General features: G+C 36.3%; 1 protein-coding gene across 1 annotated transcript in view; it reads right to left on the bottom strand.

Annotated features, from left to right (window-relative positions):
* AK5 (adenylate kinase 5) overlaps positions 1 to 25951 on the bottom strand; it is a 79506-nt gene that overhangs the window by 47556 nt on the left and 5999 nt on the right. Inside the window, exons 4-6 of the mRNA XM_057363567.1 lie at positions 23162 to 23331; positions 22930 to 23043; positions 12101 to 12292 (exon numbers count right to left, since the gene is read on the bottom strand). Of these exons, the coding sequence (XP_057219550.1) occupies positions 12101 to 12292; positions 22930 to 23043; positions 23162 to 23331 (476 nt within the window). The remainder of the gene's footprint in view (positions 1 to 12100; positions 12293 to 22929; positions 23044 to 23161; positions 23332 to 25951) is intronic.

The following is a 25951-nucleotide window of genomic DNA, read 5'->3' as shown; positions in this document are numbered from 1 at the left end:
AAAATCAGAAAAACTCAGAAATAAAAGACATTTCTTCCTATACTATTTTCTTCTATTGGCAGTTTGCAATTTATTTCCAAGAAAAACACTGATGCCGCTGCCAAATATAGCCAAATCTKTCCCTTTCGAGATCAATAGCATTTCTCCTGTTGGCTTTTGTGAAACAGATTCTGAATGCAAAATACTAAAATATTGTYGTCTGGTCTTTTTCATTTCATAACAATTATTACCAAAAATATAATTATTTCTTATCTATCATCACAGTTTTCTAAGGAAGAATGCTACCATCTGAAAGCTAACAAAAAAAAAATCCTGAGTTTATTTCAGCTACAAATTTAGCCAGTTATTCAAACACGAGGACTAATGACTCAGCTGCAAGAACAAGCATGGGGTAAACCATAGGCTTAAACATTAGATGTTGTGGGTGCTGCATATGTAAAAATCTACATTTAATTCAAGAAAAAAATGTGACATTTTTAGTCATCTAGGACCTTAGCAACACAAATAATTTCATCTGCAATAGTTGTAGAACTTCAGAATGAAATTTCACACTGTAAGAACTGGAATGTTTCAAATTTTGGCTTTTCTAATTTCCTTGGAACACAAAAATAAAGTTTRGTTCCCAGCTACACAGTTCCTGTGTATTTAGCTAAATTCTGACCCAGGATAAGCAGCATTTCTGGTGGTGGTCTCTATATTAATAAACTTCGTAAATGGTACTGGAATCCTTGATAATAAGCCCACCCTTGGGCATCCTGAGCTGAAAAGTACTGAACTTTCATGAAACAAGTTATTTATCTCTAAAAGTAGGACTTCTATCAAACAGGCCAATATTCAGCAGATGCTGGTTTCAGTTCAGGAGGGGCTCATAAAGCCAACTTCCAACTGCGCCGCTGCAGGAAGGACATGAATTTATTTCCTGCAGCAAGAAGTGAGCCCCTGCTATTTTAATTTCCGTACCAGAAAGTTCTGTTTTGACATCTAAGTTATTGGAGCATGTTGTTTCAGAGCAAAAAGGAGACTTCTTGATTTATAAATGAAAGCTGGCAAGGGAAGGAGATACTGACAGAAACTATTGCTTTAGTCATCACGGAATATGACATTCTTGCATCTAGCATGTATTTTTTGGAAACAAATGTAGGACAAAATCCCACATGATTATGTAGGCTGAAAGCATTTTTTATATATCATAAAAATTGTGGATGAAGTGGAACTGATATTGACATAATTTATTTAAGTTTTTTAAAGCTTCAGACAATATTTCTACCCAGAGGCTATTAAATTAAATATAGTTTCAGGGAAGCCCTAACTAACAAAATTAATTTATTCCTAAAAGCATGATAAATGTCCAAGGGACATCTTGGCACAGAGAATGGCCAAYRTATTGACCAGAAMAATGGAAAGTAAAAATCAGAACACTCACCCTCACTATAAAAATGAATCTGAGAAGGGATAGGTATATGAACAAGAAATGCATGTCATGTGACAATAGTGTGTGTTGCAGGAGAAAGATGAAGAAAAAAGACCCAAGAAAGATCAAAATTAAGCCTGTGCAATCTTTCTTTTATTAGAATTTCATAACTTTCCCTCTGACTGTTTGTTTGAGCTAAGTGCATTACAGAATACCTGAAATTCTAACACTTGGGGTCTAATACCATGGTATTAATACATTGTTAGAGTATGAATAACTTTCTGCAAAAGCAAACTATGCAACTTATATTGAGTATTCATGAACCATTACCTATAAAAACTGAGAGAACTGACTTTTCCTTCAATTTACACAGAGAATTAGAGCTTTTGATATTYTTAACCAGAATCCACCACTTTGCATTTATTGAACAGTAATTATTTTATAACTGGGGGTTTTCTCTRTGTTAAAATAGTTTTGGTTACTGCTCTCCATCACCCAGCTCCTTCACCACTGCTCTGTTTTTCTGCTGGATCAGACACACGATGGTATTCCTCACACTGTGGTACTTTGTTTGTTTTCAATGTCACCTGGTGAAAGGGCAGTCAAAGAAAGATCTGTGAAGCTTCCACATTTCCTTTTGCTGCCTAATGCTATTATGGGTTGGGCTTTTTTTCTGACTGTTTCAACACTTGATTACTTTATCTGAATAAGCTCAATCTTACAGCTGCATAGTGATATCAATTTCTACTGGGATCATGGCAAAACCTGGGCAACAAATTACAAAATTAAGTGCATTCAAAGTGTTTGTTTTTGTACTATAAACCAGCCAAAAGTACACATAAGGACTGCCCCTCTGTGTCAACCTTCCCCAGTTTTGTAGTAGTGATAGAACTCAAGCAGTGACTAGAAATAATAGCTATTTAGAAAATTTAGCAACCATATGTTGTTTTTTATTTACCTTAAGATAACRAATGTTTGATTTATGTTTGCCTTTATTATCAAAATTTTACTGCTGATAAAAAAGTCACTAAAACCGTTCATGTCATCCAGAGTGAATGGCACAGGCTCTAGACATTGGCACTTATAAACCTTGGAAAATAGCAACCCATTCTTTAGTTTTAATATAGCCAGCAATTGTAAAAGTGCTGAAAGGAATTTGTGGGGTAGAACAAGTTTATTACTAAGTTTTGTGATGCTTCGTTTCGATTCATTTGATACTAGGCTGAAAGATACAGTTTACTGTATTTTTTTTCTGTTTACAATTTTAATGAAATRAAACACATTCAAGAAATAGAAGACTTCTTTACTTTTGCACTGAAACTACTTAAAGTAAGTAAAAAGACAGTGTGAATTCATCCCAATTTCTTTGGCATGTAAAAGAGACTGGGARGGATTTTATGTTCCTAATTTCCCACCTGGTTTAAGCTGTAGTGAGATAGAAAATGAAATATTTTGAATGTTATCTTCTCTTTCAATAATTTTTTTGCTTTGATTTTGAATAAAACTACTTGGATAATCTGACAGTAAAAATATGTTCAAACAAAAAATGTTTAAATGGAGCCTCACCGAACATATCCTAATTAGTAATAATGAATACAATTCCAATTCTCTCCTTTTGCATATCATAAATCTTATTARGTCTTCTAAACCTTACAGAGTATTATATCAAAGGTAAATTATTTACTTCACTCTAAGGGTTACCTTCTTCTCCAATAGGCATGATAAGTGTCAAGCTGGAAGTATCAAATACTCATTCCATCTAAAGGGGACTTGGGGTGATTCATAGAACCAACAACAAGATTTGCAGTTTTCAAGACAGTTCAGATGTGCTAATTCTTAAAATTAGTTCTCAAAAACTTAAGTTCAAACAATGACTACATTCATACAGCCATTATTGCTAAAAAGGAGACAAAATTRTAGTTTGTACTATAGTGTTCTAGTTCCCAGAAACTTTTGGARGTCAGTATCCAAACTTCCAGAGAACTGTAGTCTCATATTTGATTRTATTAGTTCTGAGAGTAGTCTATCCTAAAAGAGAAGAAAAATTATTTGGAGGCAGATCCTAATTATTTGAAAAGCTTACTCTCTATTAAAATTATGCCAAGGGAGCTGGGGAAGTGACTAAATACAAACATTTCATAAAACAAGTATCTTGTGGACCCTTCTACACAGAACAGAATAGACCCCATTTCCTTTAAAAGCCCTTCAGTGGATCTTAGGATGTTGCTGCCTCCTCCTCCTCCCTCCAGTGTGGGAAGCAAATCTGCAGAGAGCCCATTAGTGCTGGTTCTGCAAGCACTTGATTTTGCATCTCAGCTAATTAAACTGATGTGGGCTCAACACTCTCCTGCCTTGTGTAATGAGACCCTTGGTACTCGCCTTGGTTTCATTTACGGTAAGTTCCCCACAAACCCTTCTCCCAGACCAGTAAAATGTCTGTAAATAGTCACTGGAGAAGGGGGTGATGCTGTCTACATTCTTGTTCTCAGCCCTACTCCAGTGAAGAAATTCTCACAAGCTTCTATTCCTGCTTAAGACATTTGTATTCGTCCTTTTTCATCTTCAAGCCATATCATGTACTCAAAAAAGGTTGGATTTAGGCCTTGTTTCACATGTCAAATATCAGGTATCTTGTAAATCRTTTTTCCAAGGCACTTTTCAAAAACAAAATCAGCAAAATTCCCCATGCTTAGGCAATTCATGGAGAAAAAGGGAATCTTGCAGTTTTGTTTGAACTTTGCTCAGTGTAAATAACAACCATAACCGTTAACTTAAAAAAATAATTAATATTTACAAGGTATGTTGCAGATTGGGGTCATAAAAAATAGTGCAGCCTTAACAAAAAGCTATGAAATAAGCTTTATGAAATAAATTCTTTCAAAAGTTCCCACTAACATGAGTGGCTGTTAAGCTAAGGGTTTTAGCAGAGACATCTTTCCAAGAAACACTGGCATGGTTTCAGTTACCAACTGCAGACCCAACCTATGAGAGAATACCCAAATTTGTTCAACTTATTCTGTATTACACTCACCCTACAAAATTTAGTGATTTTTTTTCTGAGGAGTGGTCTCCTGGCTATACTTCATGGATATAATGAATAGTTCTTAAAAATGAAACTCATTTCAGAATTCACATGGCTCCTGACCCTCTTTCTAAAGATCAAGAGGTATGAGGGAACATGAAATGCATAAATGAAGAAAACCCTCTGTTCACAGTACTGGAACTGAGCTCATTTGTGTCTTGCACCCCATGAACAGGGTCAGAGATGAAAGCTAAAGTACCCACAAAACCTTTAATGGCCGTTACAGCAGACTGAGGTGACACACAGAGCCTGACAGAGAGCTGAGAGAATGTTCTTGTAAAAGAAACAGAAAGGACCTGCCTTGGGTTTATATGAATCTATATTATGTAGAATCCATACAGTGAAATTCTTGCAGYAAGGTGCAGATACAAAGAGGATTGCTGGATATTTTTTACAATGCCTTAAGGACCAATAAATTTAATAAGCAACTTGACTAAAAGCTGTATTGCCCACATTCTAGGTTCTCTTTTGGTAAGGACTTTGCATTGTCAGAGAATTCTGTTCTTTTCAGCAGAGCAGACCAAAAAAKCCCAGAAGGCAGGACGCTGCAGGAAACTAGGAAAGTATATTTTAAAATTGCCTAATTGGCATCTTGCAGTGGTAGGAGAGGGAAATGACCTTGGCATTAGAAAAACTGTAGTATTACCAACATACAATGGATGGTATAAAAAAAGAAAAGACCTGGCATGCTAGACAGAACAGAGAATTTTGAACTACTCATATTGAAAACATGAATGTGAAGCTTCAATTTGACATTCTGATTAAAGACAAGAGGAGAAATTCAGTGGAGTACATAATGAAAAAATGTTAAGATTTGCCTAAACCCAATGTAGTTTTAGCAATTTTATTTTTAACAAAACGGATCAAGAGGTAGCATATGTATGAACAATCCTAGATATAAATAGCTGATCGTAGCAAGTCACTGTGAAAAGATGCCACATTTTCTACATTAAGTTCTCTATTTCTTTTACCRTGGCTTGTGTGACTGACTCTGTTGGCATAAAAGGAGATAAACAGTTGAGAATGGAGAGAACAGTTCTTCCTTCGCAGAAAATGACAATAATTTCAACTGCAGTGTTATATCTTGTGAGGCTTCTTTTCCTGTTTTATTATTTAAGTAGATTACTGARTTGCAGAATGTGATGTTGTAACAACAAAGTAAACAGATAGTTGTATTCACTRGCCATTAATGAAACAAACTGCASTACCATGTAAGRTRGAAAGATACAAATGTTAATCMTGGAAGCAGGAAAGATGATAACTGAGCAGAAGGATACAGAAACATATATAGTTATAGCAATGACAAACTACAGAGGATTCACAGGAGAGTCTTTGCCAAGAATTTTAGGTTATGYCTACATGGCAAAAAGCAACGCTGTGCAGAGATGTTCTTGCTAATACTAAATGATTCACAGTTAGAAGAAACACAACATAGTGGTTGATACTGGATAACCACATTAGGGRTTTTCTGATGTGTAAGTATCAGTGAATGTAGGGAGCAAGGACATATTCCTTCAGTGAAATGTTGAGTTAACACAATAGTGGTGTTTTCCTAATTATGAAGCATTTCATATAGCTCTTCAAAGCAATATTTGGTAGATATTATTTAGCTGTATTAGAAAAAAAAAAATAAAAAGTCCTCCAAACAGCTATCAGAAATGCTCAAAAGAATACTCTGCAGTGGGGAAAATACCCTAGGGGAAAGCTGTAGTTCTCACTTCAGTGCTGTCTAGTGCGGTGTGTACCCTGAGTCACACAATGGATGAGTAACTTTGCAGTTTCTCAGTTCTCCACCAACACTGTAGCTGCAGCTAACCCTGTTAAGCCTAAATAAGACTCCAAAATGCTGGAGAAAAATGCCAGAAGCCCATAATATTAACAGCATCAGACTTCCTGCTGACAGCTTTGACACTTAAATGGCTTCCATTATTACAATACCTGAGCATTCACAAATCTGAATAAAAGTATCTTTATAATGCATTAAAAAAGTGGAATCTTTTAGGTCTCCCCTCTCTTTCAGGTACATCCACCAGAAAGAAGGAACAGGAGCATTTGAGAACAAATGCTCAAATAAATCCAGGTTGTAGTATATTGGATTGCTAAAGGCCAGCTCACTGAGTGTCATTTTGCCCTTTGGACCAAAGTTGAGAATAGTATAGCAGAAAAAAACATTCATGTGCCACTTGCATAAGGAAACAGAAATAGTTAATAATAGCTGATGATAGCAACTTAGATGCTATAAGCAATGACACATTCAGGAAATAAGGATGTTAAATACTTGCTGAGCACAAGTTACCAGATATAGTAACATTTTAATAGGACTGTTGAGTGTCAGAGCTGAAAGACCATCTTGATTCTACTGAAGTAGCAACTTTCATGAGTTGATATGCAAATTTTCTMCACCAAATGGCAGCAAAGTTGTTTTGCCTTAAAATCAGGAAGTCACTAAACACTTTTCACAGGGAAGATCTATCGGTGGCAACCAGAGCTGGAAATCACTACAGAAACTTTGGGTAAGAAATTGGTATTTTATTGTTTACAGCAAGGCAGGGCTAAAACTGGTTCTTCAGTTGGATGTTCACAAACTCAGCTGTGGTTCAGGATAGGAAAATTTGCTTACAGATGACAAATATTCCTGGTTCAATACCAAAGGTCTTCCCAGAGATGAGATATTTTTTCCAAGCTGGTTTCTTAATATATCTCATCTAAATAAGAAAAATTAATCCTCTTTAAGCTTCACTTTAACTACAAGAACTAAATTAGACGCTGCTATTCACCCAAAGGACACAGCTTAATTACCTTAAGATGAACTGTTTGAAATGACTTGAGGAGTATTTAGGACATGTTATTTTAAACATCTCTTACAGTTCATTCCTCTGCATGATAGCTTGGCTTAATTACTTATCTCAGCTTTAGTTTCAGATCTGTAAAAAACCCTCTGTTAATTTTAAACATGTATCAGCTTTCACAGTGCCAGAAATGRATAAAATCTGGGATAGTATGGCTGTCAAAACCAGCATTCCCTCTCTCTTTCTGGAGCTCAGCTTGGCCCATGCACTCATCACTGCCTATTTTATAGCCAGACTGGTCAAAGTTTATTTCGTTTTTCAAGCTCATCTACTTCATTCAAGCCACTGGGTGTACAATAGGCATGGCAGCATTCAAAAAGCTGGTATCTATTTAAATTATCATACTTCCAAAGTTAGAAAAGAACATAGTGTTGCACTGATACTATTCACCTTAGCAAAGAATTTCTACCCTCAAGGTTTCTCTGCATGCTTCTGTGTACGCAGATGGCAAGTTTCCATCCTTGGTCATTCTCTGGCAGACATTGGTATTTCTGATATACTTGTTGACATAAATCATAAAATGGGAGGCTTAAAATATTTTGAAGCTTGGAAGTGTTTGTGGTGCACATGCTTCCATATATGCACAAATTACTCATCTATCCTTTCCAKATAAAAATGTGCATATATTTACAAACAGTTTGTTTACAACTCATTTTAGATAAAATGCATTTATGAATTAATTTACCTTCTTTCGTATGTTCTTCAGAATCTCACAAAACAGTGAGAGAACTGGTAGTRTTAAGATGCAGTGTAAAACCTAAAATGATTAGAAAATGCATAAAATTTCTCTAGTTCAGCAGTTCTACAGGAGAYAGCTTTTCTTTCTGCCCAAGAAGCCAGAAGTACCCTGAAGATCCTGTGTAGTAGTCAGGTTAAAAACACATCTAATGCTCCTAAAAGGCTTTGCTTTATGGCTGCTGTATTTTTAAAACAACTGAGGCATCTGAAAATATTTTGGTGGCATTGGGCCAATCAACAGGAAATCTCAKCTCAGTACCCCCCAGAACACAAAGCAAGTTCAAATCCACATCCATGAGCTGTGGGGTGAAGGCCATGCTCAGACACCAATGAGGCTCCATTTGAGGGAAACCATTCCTGCCAAGTYGGTATCACTTTGCAGCCAAGGACGCAAGATCCAGGCATCAGATGGCACGTAAATGAGATTCTGAGCCTGCAGCAGGGAGTGAGAGCACACGGGGGAGGTGGTGGCTAACAGTCCCTATTCCTAGCATCACTTCAGGGAAGGAGGAGTGGGATTTTTCAAATTTTCCTTTTAATGATTCTTTAATGCAAAAACGGCATGGATGCGAGCAAGTATCAGCACTATGAAAACAAAGGCATCTACTTATCCCATGTTCTGCCAAAAGAGATGCAAGTTCCTCTGCTGAGGAGAAGATTCTCTGAGCTGGATTCTGGATTGGGAGACATGCCTGCAGTGCCTTTAGGCACTTAGTGTCATTAGGACCTGGAAGCAGGGTGTGGGTTCCTATGAAGCCTTTCCATAATAGTTTACTAGCCATGAGATTTGAATAGACCTTAAGAGTTGCTAAAAGGACTTCAGGACCCACATTTCTTCGGGAACAGTTCAAAATTAAAGAAAGAATGAGTAAATGCAGGTCTTTTAGGATCAGCATTCAGAAGTAAACAAATAAAAAACTGAAACAAACACCCCAAGTTGGGCAGTTGTATGATAACACAGAAACTTTAGAAATAAATTATTCCCAATATTTTTGCCAGCATTTGGTAAGTCATAGYCCTTGGATAAAGGCCATGTCAATGTGCAGGTTCCATAGCAGAACTCCTTTTTAAACAAAAACAAGAGAAAAATTTATGTAACACAGTTCCGTGGGGAATTTTTCTGTGACAGTTGACAGCCATTAGGCTCGTTTGATGCTTATGAGGGCAGACAGCTACTTCCTTCACCCGCAACTGTTTGTCTAAATTTGTGCTCAAAATCCATTTCCAGCTTCAACTACTTTTTCTGGGTTCTCCTTACTTCTGACTAATCTGAATGTCATTTTAATGTTTTCATAAGCATRGTAAATTCCCTAAAAGGACAAGTGGAACAATGAAGATATCAGAGAAATACGCATTTCATGGAATGGAATGGATACTGTCCTGTTCTGGCTGTTTAAATAAGGACCAGACCCTTCTTCTAATGTTTAATATTTTTGTTTCAGCATAGCAGTTTTTTGCCCTTTAAATGCATACAGACATATTAACGTAAGAAGGCTGACACTGCAGCTCTAAGATGATATAGAATCATTGTCAATAAGGCAGAATGGACCAAATCCTGCCTCCAGTACAAGAAACTTCCACTGCTATGATGATGTGCTCTGTAAACTTTTTTCTGTCTAGACCAAGGGGTATGTTCTACAAGAAACAGCTATGCTCTCTGAGAGCAGCTTTAACAACTGTTGAGCAAAAGATTTTTGTAACCCAATGATCTCATCTCCAACAAAATACCATTACCTTCAGTGGATTACAGTTCACATAAACTGGGGATTTGGAAATCTGGTCTGGAACTGAAGTTCTCTGYTAAACATTAGAGCACTTGAGGTCACCTGGGTACTTACATGCTCCCCCTCTTATAATTTAATCTAACTAACACCTCCCCAACACCACCAAGTAATCTGTGTGCTAGCTATTGTCTGGGTAAACAATACCTAATGTTTTAATATTTGTTAGAAGTTACTGAAACAATAAATGGCAGCATATGTATCTATTTACATACTCCCTGTCCAATATTGTGTTATTATAGTCTTGATACCTTCTGAATCTAAATTTAAGTCAGGTTCTGATTTATTAAACTACTGACAGATTGCTGAAATGAATTTTAAACACAGACTGTGTGTTCATGAAAATATCAGCTATTTAYTTGTGTTAATTATAATGAACTTTACAAATCATTATTCCAAAGAGGGAGTTTTTCAGAAAGGACCAAGTTGTATCTCCCTATTTCTTAGAAGTACTGTAGGTGGGCGCCTAACATCGCTCCTTAAAAACAGAGAACRGGATCAGACTGTGAGAGGAGGTACACCATGCACACACTGAGAACATTAGGCATACAGAACACCAAACAAGTACACCCTGTTTTGTAGAAAATTATCAAAGATCATGTGAAAAAAAAAGGTGAAGGGAAAGACATACAGCTAAGGAACCTAGCGAATAAGATCTGAAATGAAGAATGTGGCTTTTAATTCTATAAACCAAAGTATGTTAACAGYAGTATGAAATAATGGTTGAAGCATGAAAATCTTCTTTGGGAATTTAGCTTTTTATTTCTTGCTCATAAAGTGTCAAATGGCAGATTATAATTATATATATGTATATAATGTCTGCTTATAAATCACATTYAGTTACATTTCAGTGAATTTTTCTTTTCTCATTTGGTCTATTATTGATAAGGAATGATGTATTTATTAGGCAGATATATAAAATAAGAGTTGTGATTCTAAAATTATAACTTTCCATAAGACAAATGATCYGGTCTCTTTCCCCTGAGTAGAATTGTGATGATGGCTAGAAATGTCTGAGATTTAGAGCTCTGAATAGCAGTGACAAGGTGCAGGTAGGGATTTAAGAAAAATGTAAATCTTTTTATTTCCTCCTAGTCAATGTTGACCTTGTCTGACCTTGCCTCAAGGAGTCACTCCTGTAGGAATTAGGCTACTCTAATTCTATTTTATGCTGTTCTAGTTCTTACCCTGCTCTCATCTGCATAGTATTTCAGTATCTTCTAGGTTCAGCATTATAAGCAGCAGGATGAATGCTATTTTCTTCCTTTCTTCCTCCTTCCACAGGGAAATAGCATGAATAAGTGCAATATTTTCTGTAGATGCTATTTCCTTTGTGCTCTAGTAGMGTAATTTAATGTTCATATGCCATGTTGTCACTTCCATACCCATCATAAACATCTGCTTTCTTCAAAAAGAAAAGAGGATATCTAAGGTGAACATTGAAATTTAAATTATCTTTAGAACTCTCAAGAAACAGAATTAAAAAGTAGAAGAAATCTCAATAAGAAAAAGAAATCTTCTGTTCTGCAGGTCCCATGACAAAAATACAATTCTATCCAGACGCCCCATGTGCTTTATGCACAAAGGCACATTTCTCCTGACGAACTAAGTATGTTTTTTTATAGCAGAAGCACTTGTAAAGGCTAGAGAAACATCACAAAATACAAACTTTGTCAATAAWAAAGAAAAGCTTGAAAGAATCCTAATCCTCTTACCCTTAAAAACAGAATTAATCAAAATCCTAAACCGGAACACATACCCTCTGGAGAAGTTAATGTAATGATTTCATGGGATTTTCATTTTGAAATTCAGAAAGATGCTGAAGTRCATCATTAAGGCTACTAAAATCAATAGATGATTTTGCAAATAAGGATGCTTGGACCTGTCAGGAGTCTGACCAGCAAGCAGAATTAGTCACACTTGCTGTGAGGAGACCATACCAACGTGACCTACATAGGTTACTTAGGCTATCAAAAGGAACAGCACAGGCCATCTGTGCTCTCAAACCATATGTGGTTCCAAGTTCTGTGGCATTACAACCAGACAGAGTCTGTAATTTAGAACATGCCAATAATTCAACTGCTCAGTGAATTCATTGTCTGCATTAAGCATGTAAGTAGCCATGCTATTAATCTAAAACAGAATTTGACTTGTCTAGCCTGTCTTRAAGCCAAAGGCATAAGAAGTCAAGTATAGCCACAACAATTAAGGTTTCAGAGGTATCTACTGAAGTACTTACTGTGATGATCAGCCCTTTTTCCTGGAAATATTTGACCAGTGGGACTGCATTCTGTTTGAAATTCATTAGTCTYCTCTGAGTGGCTTTCAGGTTATCATCAGGTCTCCCTTGCTGTTCTGCACGCTTCAGTAACCTCTCTTTCAGCCTTTGACTGGAACATGCCAGAAACACCACCAAATCTGGGGTACAGATCTGTGGAAAGAGCAATGCAAGMAGTTTGATTAAGCTGATTATTCCACATGGCAGGGCTCAGCAATTCCATTATATGAGGCACAGATATGCTATATTTGCATGCATTGGAACTTATAGTCAATAGTTTTCTGCTTGTTTTTTAAGGGGAAGCATGTAGGCTTAAGCAGTGTTTGTCGATTTTACATGGAGGTCGGTCAACTTGTTTCACCTGGTAGGCAAGGAAAAAGTTAAATGAAAAAAATTTACCTCACAGCAGAAACCTTCTCTAGGCTATGATCATCATTTGCATTAACAGAAAGCTCCCCTAGTGAAATTTTTTGAAAGAGAAAAATATAAATATCTCATACTCTACAGGAAAATGGTTGTACGGTTTCCATCTGAAAACTTTTAAAGTAAGGTGGTATTTAAAATCCAGCAGCCACTATGAAGCTAACTGATGACTAGGACCAGGARAAATCAGACCTCTTCCAAGAGCCACAGTTTCTTATAACACTTTCTCTATTTCTCTAAATATCACTAAAGCTTCAGTGCACTTTTAAAGAGGTTGGGTGTAGCAGCTAAAAGAATTTTAATTTCCCTTATCGTTTTTGGTCTGTGTGGTCAGCACTGGTATGTGTCACACCCATCCCTGCACTATGGTTCAGGAAGTAAAGACTTATGGCAATAAAATAACGAAAAAATTTTTGAACTCTAGCCCTTTCCCAGTTAAATCTTCTTTATAAGTTGCTATCAAATATTTAAATAAGAGATATCTCTGGTGCTTGAGCAATGATAGACTCACTTTCTTAGGAACACTGCTAAATGTTCACAGGAAATTTTTGGAGATGACTACTACTTAGTACATACCATGAAAAAAAATCAGATGCCATAGCATCTCCACACATCTTTAAATAGTTCCAGGGATGGTGGCTCAACCATTTCCCTGTTCCAATGCTTGACAATCCTTTCCATAAAGCAATTTTCCCTAATATTTAATCTAAACCTCCCCTGATTCAGTCTGAGACTGTTTCCTCTTACCCTAAAGTCTCTCAGACACCTGAATTTGCAGGATTTTTAAAATGCAGCTACAAATGTAAATTAACTTTATTCATAAGATCTGATTTTGTTCTTTCCTCCATCTGGTCACCGCAAAGAAATCTACCTCTGCTTAAGGTTTTCACTACCTTAGTGCTGTTCTTTAAAACATATTAGAATTCTCTGTAAGAAGCATTTAAGATAAAAACAAACCATTCAAGTTTTTATYTGATTACAGATTAGAAAGGATTTATTTGTTCTTGCACATGAGAACAAAGTAATTTCTGCTGTCTTTATTTACCKGAACAAAAAAGTGCATTAATGCTTTAATTTTAACTCATATTAGTAAAAAACAGTGGCTTCCTATTCTAGAAATGACATAATCTAGTTACAATGCAAATGATAGTGGATGCTCAAGAATATTAAACACACATTTTTCTCATAATGTTTTCTATCTACAGAATAATTTTGTCTTTGTTCAGCTTCAGCTTGATGCGATGTAAATTTGAACAATACACAAATATCCTTAAAATATCTACATGTATTCTAACTACTACTGTGTAAGGAAAAAACTGATTTATATACTTAAGTTAACTATGTAGTTGTCATAATATATTGTTATTGCAGGCCAGAGCAAACCAATTAAGCTTTTGAAGATTCTCTATCTAGATGTTAACCCAAAGATGTTAAATTGCATAAAGATAACCATATTTTAGACTGAATAGTCAAAACTTCCATGTGGACAATGTGGAAAATTAATAACTAAGTTTAAAAAAAAAAATCTCGTCTAGGCTGGGTTTGTGTCATTTGAGAGAATACAACATGAAATATGGTCTGGCCTTTTTTTGCTGGCAGTCTGAGTACAAAAATGTTCTTAGCAAGACAAAAGAAACTACTACAGCTTCTCTGGCCTGAGGTGATGGTCATTAGCCTTTACAAATGAGGTCGCTGACAGTAGTATATGGCAACAAGGGAGCAGAAAGTGGTGAAAAAGCAGAGCCATTTCCAAATAAAGGACAGTCTGAAAAGCAGCACTTGGAAGAAAGATGGTGGCCTCTTTATCATTACAGAAAATTAAGTAGGATTTTAAAGAAAATCAAATTATTTTTTACACATATTGTAGATGAYTTGAGACATGAGCACACAAACTACAAAGATAATTGTTCTGGTAATTATTTATGAGTATCTATTAGATTTTGAAACAATTAACCTTATAACCTGTTTTTTTWAAATAACTGCCAGTGGGAGAGAAGCTCTCTCCCACTTCTATCACATGTACCTCTATGTCAATAAAACCAGAATAACTTTCCCTTCCCTTTTCAGACTATTGTAAATAGACAGAGTTATTCTGTCCTTTCATGGGATTAATTAATTACGAAAGTTAATTTTACTACCACATAATGGCTTTAAGGCATGCAATTATTCACATGAAAGACTAAGAAAGTAAGTTTCTGTGTTAGATTTCCATGCAATATGGGCATTATTAAAAGTAGCCCAGTTAAATYAAGGTTGCTTCACTAGTAATAGAAGAATAATGAGGAATTTGGGAGTTCAAAAAGCATACAGTACTAAAAAATCCAAATTATGGCACAGACAGATTCTGAAAGAMAAAACTCTACAGATTTCAAAGCCTGTTAGGTCAAGGAACACTGTCTGATGAAAGGGAATGGCTGAGGTACCTTGCAGCAGACTGAGCACAGAGACAACTCAAGTCACTCTGTGGATATCCAGCTGATTGAAGCTTCCTAGCATACATTACACAGGGACTCAGAAATTACAACTGGCAATCAGGATCTAGTAAAGCAAATGACAAGGGGAGTTTATATAGTTTATTTAGTATTTCCATTCCTGCATATCCTAATAATAGTGGCAGGAAGTTGGTAAGAAATCTTGAGATGCTCCAAGCCATAGCTGGCCTCACTTTCAATGCTCAGGACTTCAGGATGGCACCTACTCAGGCTGTGAAGTGGTACCAGACCTCCTAAAGTGCAGGACTGGAGCTTTTGTGCACTACTCAAATCCTACAGAGGGTACTCAGAATAAACACTCACTCACTCATGAAATTATCAGCTCTGAAGGAAAAGGAGGGTCTCCTTCTGTCTCACACAAACATGAGAGTGCAGCTTACCACAACCAATCTCAGTTCTCTGAAGAAATGGTGGCTGGGTAAGGGCAGCCCCATAGGAAGGGAAGGATCTGAATTCCAYCATGGGTGCATCAGGTGTGCAAGTTCTCATCTGCTTTTAGTTCCTACAAACTGCACTGGCTGCAGAAGTCACTTACTGTTTAAGAAAATGGGGAAACACACCCTGGATTCAATTTCTTTCTTTATTTTTTTAATTTTAAAATGAGGATAATAACAAGGTATCAGCTGGACAATTCATTAATTAGGTTTATTTATTTCCTTTTGCTTTTAAAAATGGAAAGCTCTCTACAGGATCTGAGTACTGTTCTTATTTTTTTTACAACAGCAACAATACAAAACATACTGTCAGAATCCCAGGTACTAAGACTAGCTTTTTTTCTGATGTTGTGGGTTTTCTAATTTGAAACTTATTTCACTCACAGAAGTAAAATGTCAATGAAAACAATAYTTTGAAATTCTCAGTTCAAGAAGCCTAGTTTCAAATGAGGTATTGTCTGAAAGATTTTTCGAAGTGTAAAATAAAAAGTAATTCAAGCATATTTGAAATAGGAATACAAAACAGAATCTGATTACGTGACATCTCTACGAATTCAGCTTTTACCTGCAGAATACAAATCTTTATCATCAGAAAGTAGCTGAAAACCATTTAATAAACACAAGATGCACAAAAGGGTAACATCTCTCCTGTATGCATAAGCATAGAGACTTAATAGCACTTAATGTTATTATTTCCCCAATAAGCATTTACAACCTTCAGGATACATCCTTGAAATGCTATTGATATTTCACTCCTGTTTTCATGAACMACTCTCCTTCCACTTACCTCAACAGTACCTGCCTGCAAGACATGCTTATAAATACTTTTAGTTGGAATGCAACAGGGTAGTGTGAATATATGRACATCTGGGATTACTTCTCTAGAAACATATCTATTCTCCTATGTAAATATCAGTACAAATTACTTTTTTTTTGACAAAGGAAAAGGAGTTTTATGACTCATTTGGAAAGAAACCTTTTTTCAAACTCATTACTAAGAGTTGTTGAGTTTTAGAGCTAGGGAATAAGTTTTGYTCTGAGACACATCTTGTAGAAAAGTTATACAGAACCAACACAGACAGAAGAGCTGGATTTCCTCTTGCTGATTTCCCACAGTACACACATCCTGTGCTTAAGACAGAGGGTTTTATTCATGTCCAGCAACGCATGTGAGGTAGGACTGTGGGGCTCAGGGAAGTGAATTTGACTACTTACTAACWGGAACTCAGCTGAAGGGAGAATCTTTGCCTATGGGAACAGACAGGTTTCTGGTTATTCATTTTAAATGAGATGAAGAGCATATGGCATCAACTCAGAATAAAACTGGTGGGTACATCCTCTCATTTTTCAGAATAATATTTACTAGTAAGTAAATCCTACTCTCTTTGGGTCTGTATCTCCTTCCTAAACTGAAACTAGGAGTAAATTGAGAGTAATTCTATGCAAGTTGATGGTGTTATTGACATTAAGCAGTATAAGTGGCAAGATGCTCTCTTTCCTCTGGGGATATTTTGTACATCTCCTCCTGTTAACGAGAATAGTGTGGTTGTTTGCTAGAAATTAGATGATTACACACTCTCTCATTATTCCTCATTAGGCAAAAGATGAAAATGCTCTGTTTCTTAATTCCTGGTATGTTCTACTAGATACTCCCGAGAAAACTGACAGCTCATGAACAATTGCCATTAATTTAACAGTGCATTTTATTCTTGTTGGTAAAGGTTACTAGCAAGCTGGTTTATGTCCTTTGTATGTGTGCTCTCCCTCGTAATTACTTATTTGCTTTTTATAGTTCCATCTTTGCTGGGTTATTAGACTGTTTGCATAGTTTTTTCCTGTTTTAGAAATGCAAAATCGTGCATCATGTTGTCAAAGAATGAATCCTGCTGATAGAATTTTTTTCTGGTGGCTGCTTTTGAACCATATTCATACTGCCCAGGAAATAAGTCTCCAGCAAATTGCCTGGAGTATGTAATTAGGCAGACTGGTGTCTTTGGGGAGAAGTGGTTCAGCTTTTCACCTGTGTCGGGCAGCAAACTAATAAAAATCCCTACCTGTAAACACTAATGCTGGTGRTACAAAGAAAGTTCTGAGCAGACCTCTGCTCTAGAATTGCTCAGCAGGYACTTCCATCCATTCTGAATTCAGARCATACTGAGGATCAGCAATGGATGAGCTCTCCTTTGGCTGCTCTGATGAGCAGAGAAGAGCCCTTGCCCGGGAAAACTGGACACCTTTCCCCAGCAGAAAACTGAACCCTGCTTGTCTTTGGACAGTGCTCAGGCTTCCAGGGGAGAAGAGGATAAYGGTAAGACCATTCCACAGGCTTTCTGGTCAGGCTTGGCTTTAAGAGAGCAGTGTAGAATTCACAGGGAAAACATGATGAACAAGAGAAACCCCATCAAAGCAGACTGCTGATGTGGTAGTCCTCCCACAGATCACCAAGTACATAATCAGTAGGGGATCATACCTGGATCAGTGAAATAGTGATTGGGGAGAAGGAAGGCAGAAGTTTAGGGAGAGATGAAATAAGGAGGGCACATTGGCCGTGATACAATAAAAATAGCTTTACCAGAACAAAACCTATTGCAACAAACAGGTCCTTTCCCCTCAAGAAGGCTCACAACAAAGTTGCATTCATTTCCCTGCTTGTTCTGGAGGCCACACTCTTGGCTGGGGAGAGCAGGATTTCWGGGAGCAGCTCTTTGCARAGCAGGASCTTGGYGGTCAGACCAYCTGGCCACAAACACCTGGGTCAAAMTTGGACATCTGAGTGTCAGTCCTGGAGGAACAGTGYTGCTGCTGTCCTCAGCCTGTCAAAGGGCTGAGGCAGCTCTTCTCACCATCCTGTATTGTGCCACCTACACAGTTCTACTTTATCACAATTATTCTCATAATAGTTTCCCTAAGGAATATGTCTGAGATTTAAAAATTAACTCAAATTACAGCCAAGATGAGTAGTTATTCATTTGAGGTATAGTGCATTTATGARTATTCCCAAGGGCTCTTAAAACAAAGAACAAGATAAAATTTGTTGCCTCTATTTATTCTTTAAATTTAAGTTTTATTCAAATACAGTCTTGTTACCCAGGCCATATAATATAGKTTTTTAAAAAAATAATTTCTACAAAAATAGTTTTTCTCTTCTATCTAGCAATTAAATATTCATTAATGAACATCCATTGATTCTAATACTTCTTCTATATTTCACCATTAAAAAATCATAATTAATATATTTTAAGCAAAYTGCATCTGTAGTTACTCTATTGATACTAACAAGAAAAGAAGGTTACACATGAATGACCGACAGTGGGGAAAAAAACAAACCATAGCAGTAATTGAAATTAACTGTAAAATACAGTTAATTGTTTCTCCCGGGAAGGATAAAAACCTTGTGGGAGATAACACAGAAAGTCAAACTGCACTTTCTTCACAAGCCATTGGAGTTCAATACATCAGTCAGAGGCATTTCATTACAGCATTGCAGGAAAGGAAGATTTTTAACATGCTTCAGCATGCTGGGACTGGAGGTGACTTGCTGAATTTCAAGCTGACAAGTTAATAGTAAATAAACCATTTTCTCCTTGGCATTTTCAAATGTGTCCTTGAAATCTAAACACCTTTCTGCTATTTGCACTCAGTCGAGATCATGGATCCCTTACAAATTTGTGTTTTAGGGTAGATTTATGCCTAGGCTCAAACTGATAGGCTAAACRCATCAATATTAAATCTGCACTTCTATGCAGAAGAATTTCAAACTGAGCAAAAAGCAGAAATTATCATATATTTAAAAGGAATATATGAACTGGAAGTCCTACTTGATTTTAAGACATTAAAATTYATGTTTTCATTTTTTCCCCACAACTACGACTGTCTGGAACTTCATAGCTTTATTAAAAGTACCCCTATCAAAAGTATTGGCGGTATCGACTCTGCCCTCTGGAATGAAGAGATGAGAGGGTCAGGACTTGGCAACAATCCAAGACTTCCAATAAGGAGTATTTGCTTATTAAAMTCCATTTTCAAAGAGAAAAATACAGGACTTATTTCAACTTGGATAAAAAGTTCAAAGAAAACTGAGATAAAGAATTCTGCAGTGCTCATGGCTGAGTTCTCCCAGGCTGCAAGAAGGCTGCAATGAGTAGCTGAGCATTAAGAAATGAAGTTGGTGTAAGTGACCAGAGTGACCAACGTGGTGCTGGCTGRTAAGCACTGCTGAAAATCTGAAAACATCTTAAAGGCCTTTTTTCCTGCTCAAAAGTTAAGGATCACGCAGTGTTATTAACAAACTCAATGGAAAAGAAGGAGAGAAAAGCTTAAATTCTGATGTAAAATTCCTGTGATGTGTAAAGTGCTTTCTAATGCACTTATTCCAGACTGGCATTATTATTGCATGGAAGCAGTGTTTGTTAGTTCTGGTTTCTAGATCTGAGCAGAAAGAGAAACACTGTGCRTGCTGCAAATGATACATTGCTTTATTTTAGGCACTTTAGTCACTGAGATGCAACGTGTTTTAATACAATTCTGCCTAGCAACATGTTGAGGACTTACTGTCCACACGAGAGTCTGGCAACATAATAAGGAAGAAATCATCATCTTTTAGCTATACCTATGTATGGGAATGTTAGCATAAGTTGATTTGCTTTGACTAGTTTACTAAAAATAACATTTTTTCCCAGAGAAAAGTTCAGCTTCTGGATTAGTCAAAGGGATAAAAATGTGCTGRTAGTACCAAGAGCAGTTACAAGTGAAGTTTAACAAGCAGACGTTATCATGATGTATTTCTGTAATAGAATGTTCTGCAGGACAGGTCCTGTAACGACAGGTCAGACATAGAGCATCCATTTGATTTTTCCACAAGATGAAGAGATTATGAAAGCTCCATTTCAAGTCTTAGTAACAGCTATATGAACCATGAGACTGAAGTAATTAATTTAGTATAAATAATTTATTACATTAAAGAAGACTGCAAACAAAGCACAGCTAGATTTTACATGTGCTTTTAAGAAAAACCAGGCACCTCAGTTGTCCTTTTCCTTTTCCTTTTCTGCTACTCCCCACTGTTTATTTTTGGCAATACTACCTATATTCTRTGTAAACAATGGTAAAGAATTTGTACATTTAGTGCAAATTTTTCTGCTGTTTTCAGGTACATAAGCATACAATGGTCTCAAAGGGACCATCTGTAGGAATAAGTGCTCATGACAATACTAGTGATAGCAATAAGAATTAATTCTTATTCAGAACTTTTAATCAACAGATCTCAGAGTTTTACAGGGGATATCTGTGAGAATAAGGCWTGTGTACAATTTTACTATCTGCATTTTGTGGGATTTCACCATTTTCTTCAAAGGATGTCCTATTGCTTAATAGATCTCATTTAAATTATCTTACTATTTAATTAAAACTTTCCTTGYTGAAATTTCAACTAATTATTTCTCACCTTGTCACTTTTGGCTAATGAGAACAATTCTGTTCCGTTCTTCTACACACTGCTAGAAAGAAAGCTGTAACATTTCTCAGCTGTGGAAAACCCCCTACTATCTCTAATTGCAGACCTAGACAAATTTTCACAACAGTTAATTACTGAATTCTCCACAACTCAATTGCACTTCCTATTGAGGAATCTCTGAGTGCCTGGAAAATGTTCTCATGCTTAATGTAAATAACCTGACATGGCAGGGGTGAGTGGCAGTGTCATCCTGTGAAAGATGATCAGTACCTGACTGCTGAGAGTCCCTCCTCCTGAAAACAAACCCTGCCTACCAATGTGAGCAGAACTATGGCTTACTGAACAAGAGAATTTTAAAGGAACAAGGAGTATATTTTGTTTCTTTGTAAATCCATGATAAACCACTGAATATATCTTACCGGTGATGTTGATATAGGATGCTGAATGTTGAAATATGTGTATCTTTTGTACATTTATTTCCGTAGCCTTATATAAGTTCATTTTACAGGTCAGATGAAAGAAAGATGAAAATGGGAGAGCCCAAACAGACAGCCTACACTCCTATAAAAGGTCTGTGATTCCTTCTTTCCCATATTTTTCTAGAACAGATACACTGAATGAAAGGTGTCCCTATACAAAGTACTCCTGACTTAGGTGGTGATCTATCTTTCAGGCAGGATCAGGAATAGAGGAAGTATGGTTTAGCAAATCTCAATAGACTGAAAATGAAGGAACTCTCTGAATATACTCAAGTGTTGTTTAAATGCTTTTCCTAAGTAGAAAGAGAATCTGAGCCTAGGAYAACTTAATTCCTGCCTTCAGTTTCATATCCCCCTTTCTTTCATTGAAAACGACATCAGCACTAAATTATGCCACCAAAAAATGCACTTAAGTCACACTAACACATTGGACAAAATRATTAGGATCAAGGAAATGATCTTTAAGTCTACATTTCTGCTGTTTCACTTCCAAAATAATCAATCTTCTCTTTTGTTAATTATAAGGAGATATAGCTGGCAGTCATTGCTATTTCCTGTAATAACTATTTTGTCTGTTTCCTTTAATTTCCTCAATTCAGTCTTCTAAATTTTGCCCAGAATAATACCTTATAAAAGCACACTAATGAAATGCCTCATTAGMTGCTTTGTTTTGTTACTTCTGCCTCGGTAATGCCACTTAGAAATCGAAGTACAGAAACAGCAGTACACCAGCATTTATAAAGGACTTTGAAACACTCTGCATGAAGGCACTCTAAGAATTCAGCTCTGAAACTGCAACCTCTTCTTGTGACCATAACTGTTATGTTAGCAGCACTTGATCAGAAAATGACATCAGCTGTTTGTTTTTCCACTGAATTCAAGTATTTTTAGATTAGTTTAAAATACACACATGAAAACTTGTCAATAGGAAACTCAGGAATACAGTTTTAGCTGACTAAACCTAAGAACTGTAGTTTAGAACAACCAAAATGACCTAATTTTTTGAAAAAAAGAGYATACTTTCTGGTTTACAAAAATGTGCAAAGCATGGGCAGTTTCGACTTTTTTTTTCTTCATTTCAAAGCACTGTAATAAATTTGATATTAAAAGCATTGCGAAGACATGCATTGCTTTAAGTATGCTTCTCTTAAAGGAGAACAAATCTATTGAACAAATAGATACAGAAATATAATGTTTTCCCACATTCTAAATCACTAAGATACAGAAAACATTCACTGTTAGATTTCATGTTTTCTTCTTCACCTTGAGAGGACTTTCATTACGAAACAAGAGGCTTGGCCTATTGGTTATATTATCATGTCTTTCTACAAAACAGTCTGTTTTCAGATGACAAGACATAAAGTAACATAAATCTTTTGTCAATCTGTAATTACGTACTTGCAAAGATTTAAAGAGCAATGCTCTTCCTTGGAATCTGACTGATKATTTCAACAAGCATAATTGTTGCAGAGATATGTAAGTTATTTTAAGAATAAAAACAGTCTCTTACTTGGTCCTCAAAGGAGATTGCCTGGGCAACATCTCTGGGAAATCCATCAATCACTATCCCCTCTTCATCAGGGATCTGCATTAATTTCTGCTTTATCTCAGTTATGGTTGTTTCCTTTCACAGAGAAAAGAAGTTAGTTATTTAACATTGTGAAGGAAGTTTCTTGATAGTGCATAGTAATACAGCATGTACAAAGCCTTTAAAGGAAATATTAACATAGGAAGTGCTGTACCTGAGGGGCCAGTTCTCCAGTAGTAATTATTTTGGCAATGAGGCTCCATTTTCTATTGCTGCTTGTGCTGTGGATCTTCTTCCTTAACAATTCACCAACTGATATGTATTTGAATCCATAACGTTCTGCTATTTTCAAACTCTGTGTTCCTTTACCACTTCCTGGGCCACCTAGTGTGAATTACAAGCAAAATGTTAAATTAACCTTTCATCAGATCACACATGAAATCCTTGCTATTGTCACCAATTTTCCAAGCAGTATCAGAGTAAATCTTGCAACTGCATGACCTGTTACCAGCCACTAGAAATGTGTCAGATCTATTGAATCATAAATATAACAGTTTGTAAAATGAAATTTTAAAAAAAGAATATAAATCCACATGTAAAATAAAAAAAAAAGAGTACTCTTCAAAGTTTGACCTAATTTTAAATCTGTTCCTGGAATGGAGTTTTTCTTGATCCATAGTAAAGGAACAGACAAATGAACTGTTCCCTTCTTGAACTCTCAGGATCCAGCGACAGAGCCAGATAGTCTGAGGTGCATTCATGTCAGAAAGAATCATACTTGGTTAGATACACCAATTAAATCAGTGGACTAGTAAAGAAATGGAACTAATAAAATCTGCTCCTAAACATGCTTGCAAGAGCTTCTGAGGGTTTCTTGATTTTAAAATACAAAAAAAAAATATTAAATAATCATTGAGGATGTTTCCATAGTGATTTGGTACAAGGACTTTTATTGAACCATGCAATACCAGCTTCTGGTATTGATGCTTGAAGTATCTGACAGAGAAGAAATTAGGTTCAGCTTGCTGGACAACTTGAAGAATAAAGAGACCCTTCAATATATATAGCACAGGCTGAACGGGCAYCAAAATCACAGAAAACAGCTACATTACATAGCAGAGAAAGCTGCAGGGAAGGTCAGCTGGACAGCAGCAGCAAGAATGCATGTGAAACAATCAGCCCTTGTCTGAACAAAAGRACGTGTTATGATGTGATGAACAGAGAATCTGGAATCCAATATGTAAACCAGGGAATTGTTTTGATAAAAATCAATGTTGATGTATAGAAAAGTRTATCGTACTGAACAGTATAACAAAGCAAAGTCAAACCAAATGTTTTGATAATAGTTCCCAATCCTAAATAGCTATAGGTTGGGGAATTCTGTGTGAGAACACTGAATTTTGTTTCAACAGACAAAGAATTAAGATTTATTAAAAATAYACCTTTTATATGAACTTTAAAAAATGCAGCAATGCAATGAAAGTAAATACGGATGCATTGAGCTTCTTGTTAGTAATCCTGTAACTCTTTTTATATTATCTGTATTGTTCCCATAATAGCTTTTAAGCATTTTTATGATCAATACAGTTCTGGCTGCAGGATAAGCTTTACAATATTTGTACATGTGTGCTTAGGGCACTCTCTGTGTAACCAGGTTCCAGCCTGTGSCCCAATATCACTGTCACAGAACTTTCAGTGTCACCAGCAGTCACTTAGAGCTCTCTGTGYCCCCACACTGCGATGCTGATGCTGCACCTTTGGAACTCAGGGCAGGAGCATTTTCAAGAGAGGGCACAGAGAAATGTTCCTATTGTTATCATGTCCCCATATCCTGCCCACAGTTTAGTTATACCCTTGGGGGAAAAAAAGGTTTTATCATTATCAATTGTTTAAATGATGTTTCTACAAGCATTTATCTATAACATCCAGCTAGACAGCACACCTACAGATGTTCAGAAAACACACAAGTAAAAAAACGAAAGAAAAACTGYATTTTATCTTATACAGTAGGATCACAATTGAACAATAATTTTCTCTCATTCAGCTCACTTGCTGTTTCTGTTATAAAAAGACAAAAGACATAAGTTTCTCTCTTCTTTCAGCAGACTGTGTTAGGTTCTACAGCTATTCTTCCATTTCAGTAATTCCAGGGCTTAGTTTTTTCAGCTTGAACTCTTTCTTTCATAGACAACTTAGCTGTCCTCTTTGTTAAAATAAAGAATGTTCCCCTTTTGTAGGTATGCAAGTATCTGATATAGAGGGAATCATCTTCTCCACTGAAGTGGCTCTAAAGCACTTCTGCTCCAGTTCCCCCTGCTCTCTTTCATGCTCAGCCTTCCCCACTGCAAATGCATTTCACCAAACCTTACAAGTTTGAAACAGACTATGTTGCACYCCAGCAACAATAAAAATGCAAAATAGATATAGATAAAGTGCAGAAAATTACAAACAGAWGAATTGGAAACAAGGAAAACAGCGCTGGTGCTCCAACAGAGATACAAAAGCTGCCAGAAAACCAGAACTGATACTTGATAAAAGATCAGTCTGTAAAAGGACAAAATAGCCAAAAATCCCTGCTTGAAACAAATAGATAGACTTCACACTCCTGTTTGCCTTGTCACTAAAGAAGAGCAGAAAAAAAAATTAGTGTAGCTCAGCATTTMTGTTCCTTCAATTGGAATTGCAATCAGAAAATAGCTAATGAAGTATTTGGTTYATATTCATAAGCTTCTCACAAATTTTATTTTTACTAATCCAAACACATCCTTTATATTAAGCTGGGATTATCCGTTTAGAATCTGAGGACAAACATTCAGGTAATAAAACAAGAGAAAAGTGATAGGACAAAATTACTTCCCACAGCAGATCATAATTTATTGAACTATGTATCCATTCCTGACTCTTAGATAAATCACATTGACAAACTGTTCACAAGAAAGGAAAATCAAATCACTTTTGKTTTTTGGTCTCTTCACTTATTCTGAGATACTTTATTCAAGAAAAG

This window comes from Malurus melanocephalus, unplaced genomic scaffold (genome assembly GCF_030028575.1).
Source record: "Malurus melanocephalus ecotype Western Australia unplaced genomic scaffold, MMel_1.1 scaffold_28, whole genome shotgun sequence".
Taxonomy (NCBI): domain Eukaryota; kingdom Metazoa; phylum Chordata; class Aves; order Passeriformes; family Maluridae; genus Malurus; species Malurus melanocephalus.
The sequence above is the reverse complement of the archived record's forward strand: the minus strand, read 5'-3'. Positions and strand labels throughout refer to the sequence as shown.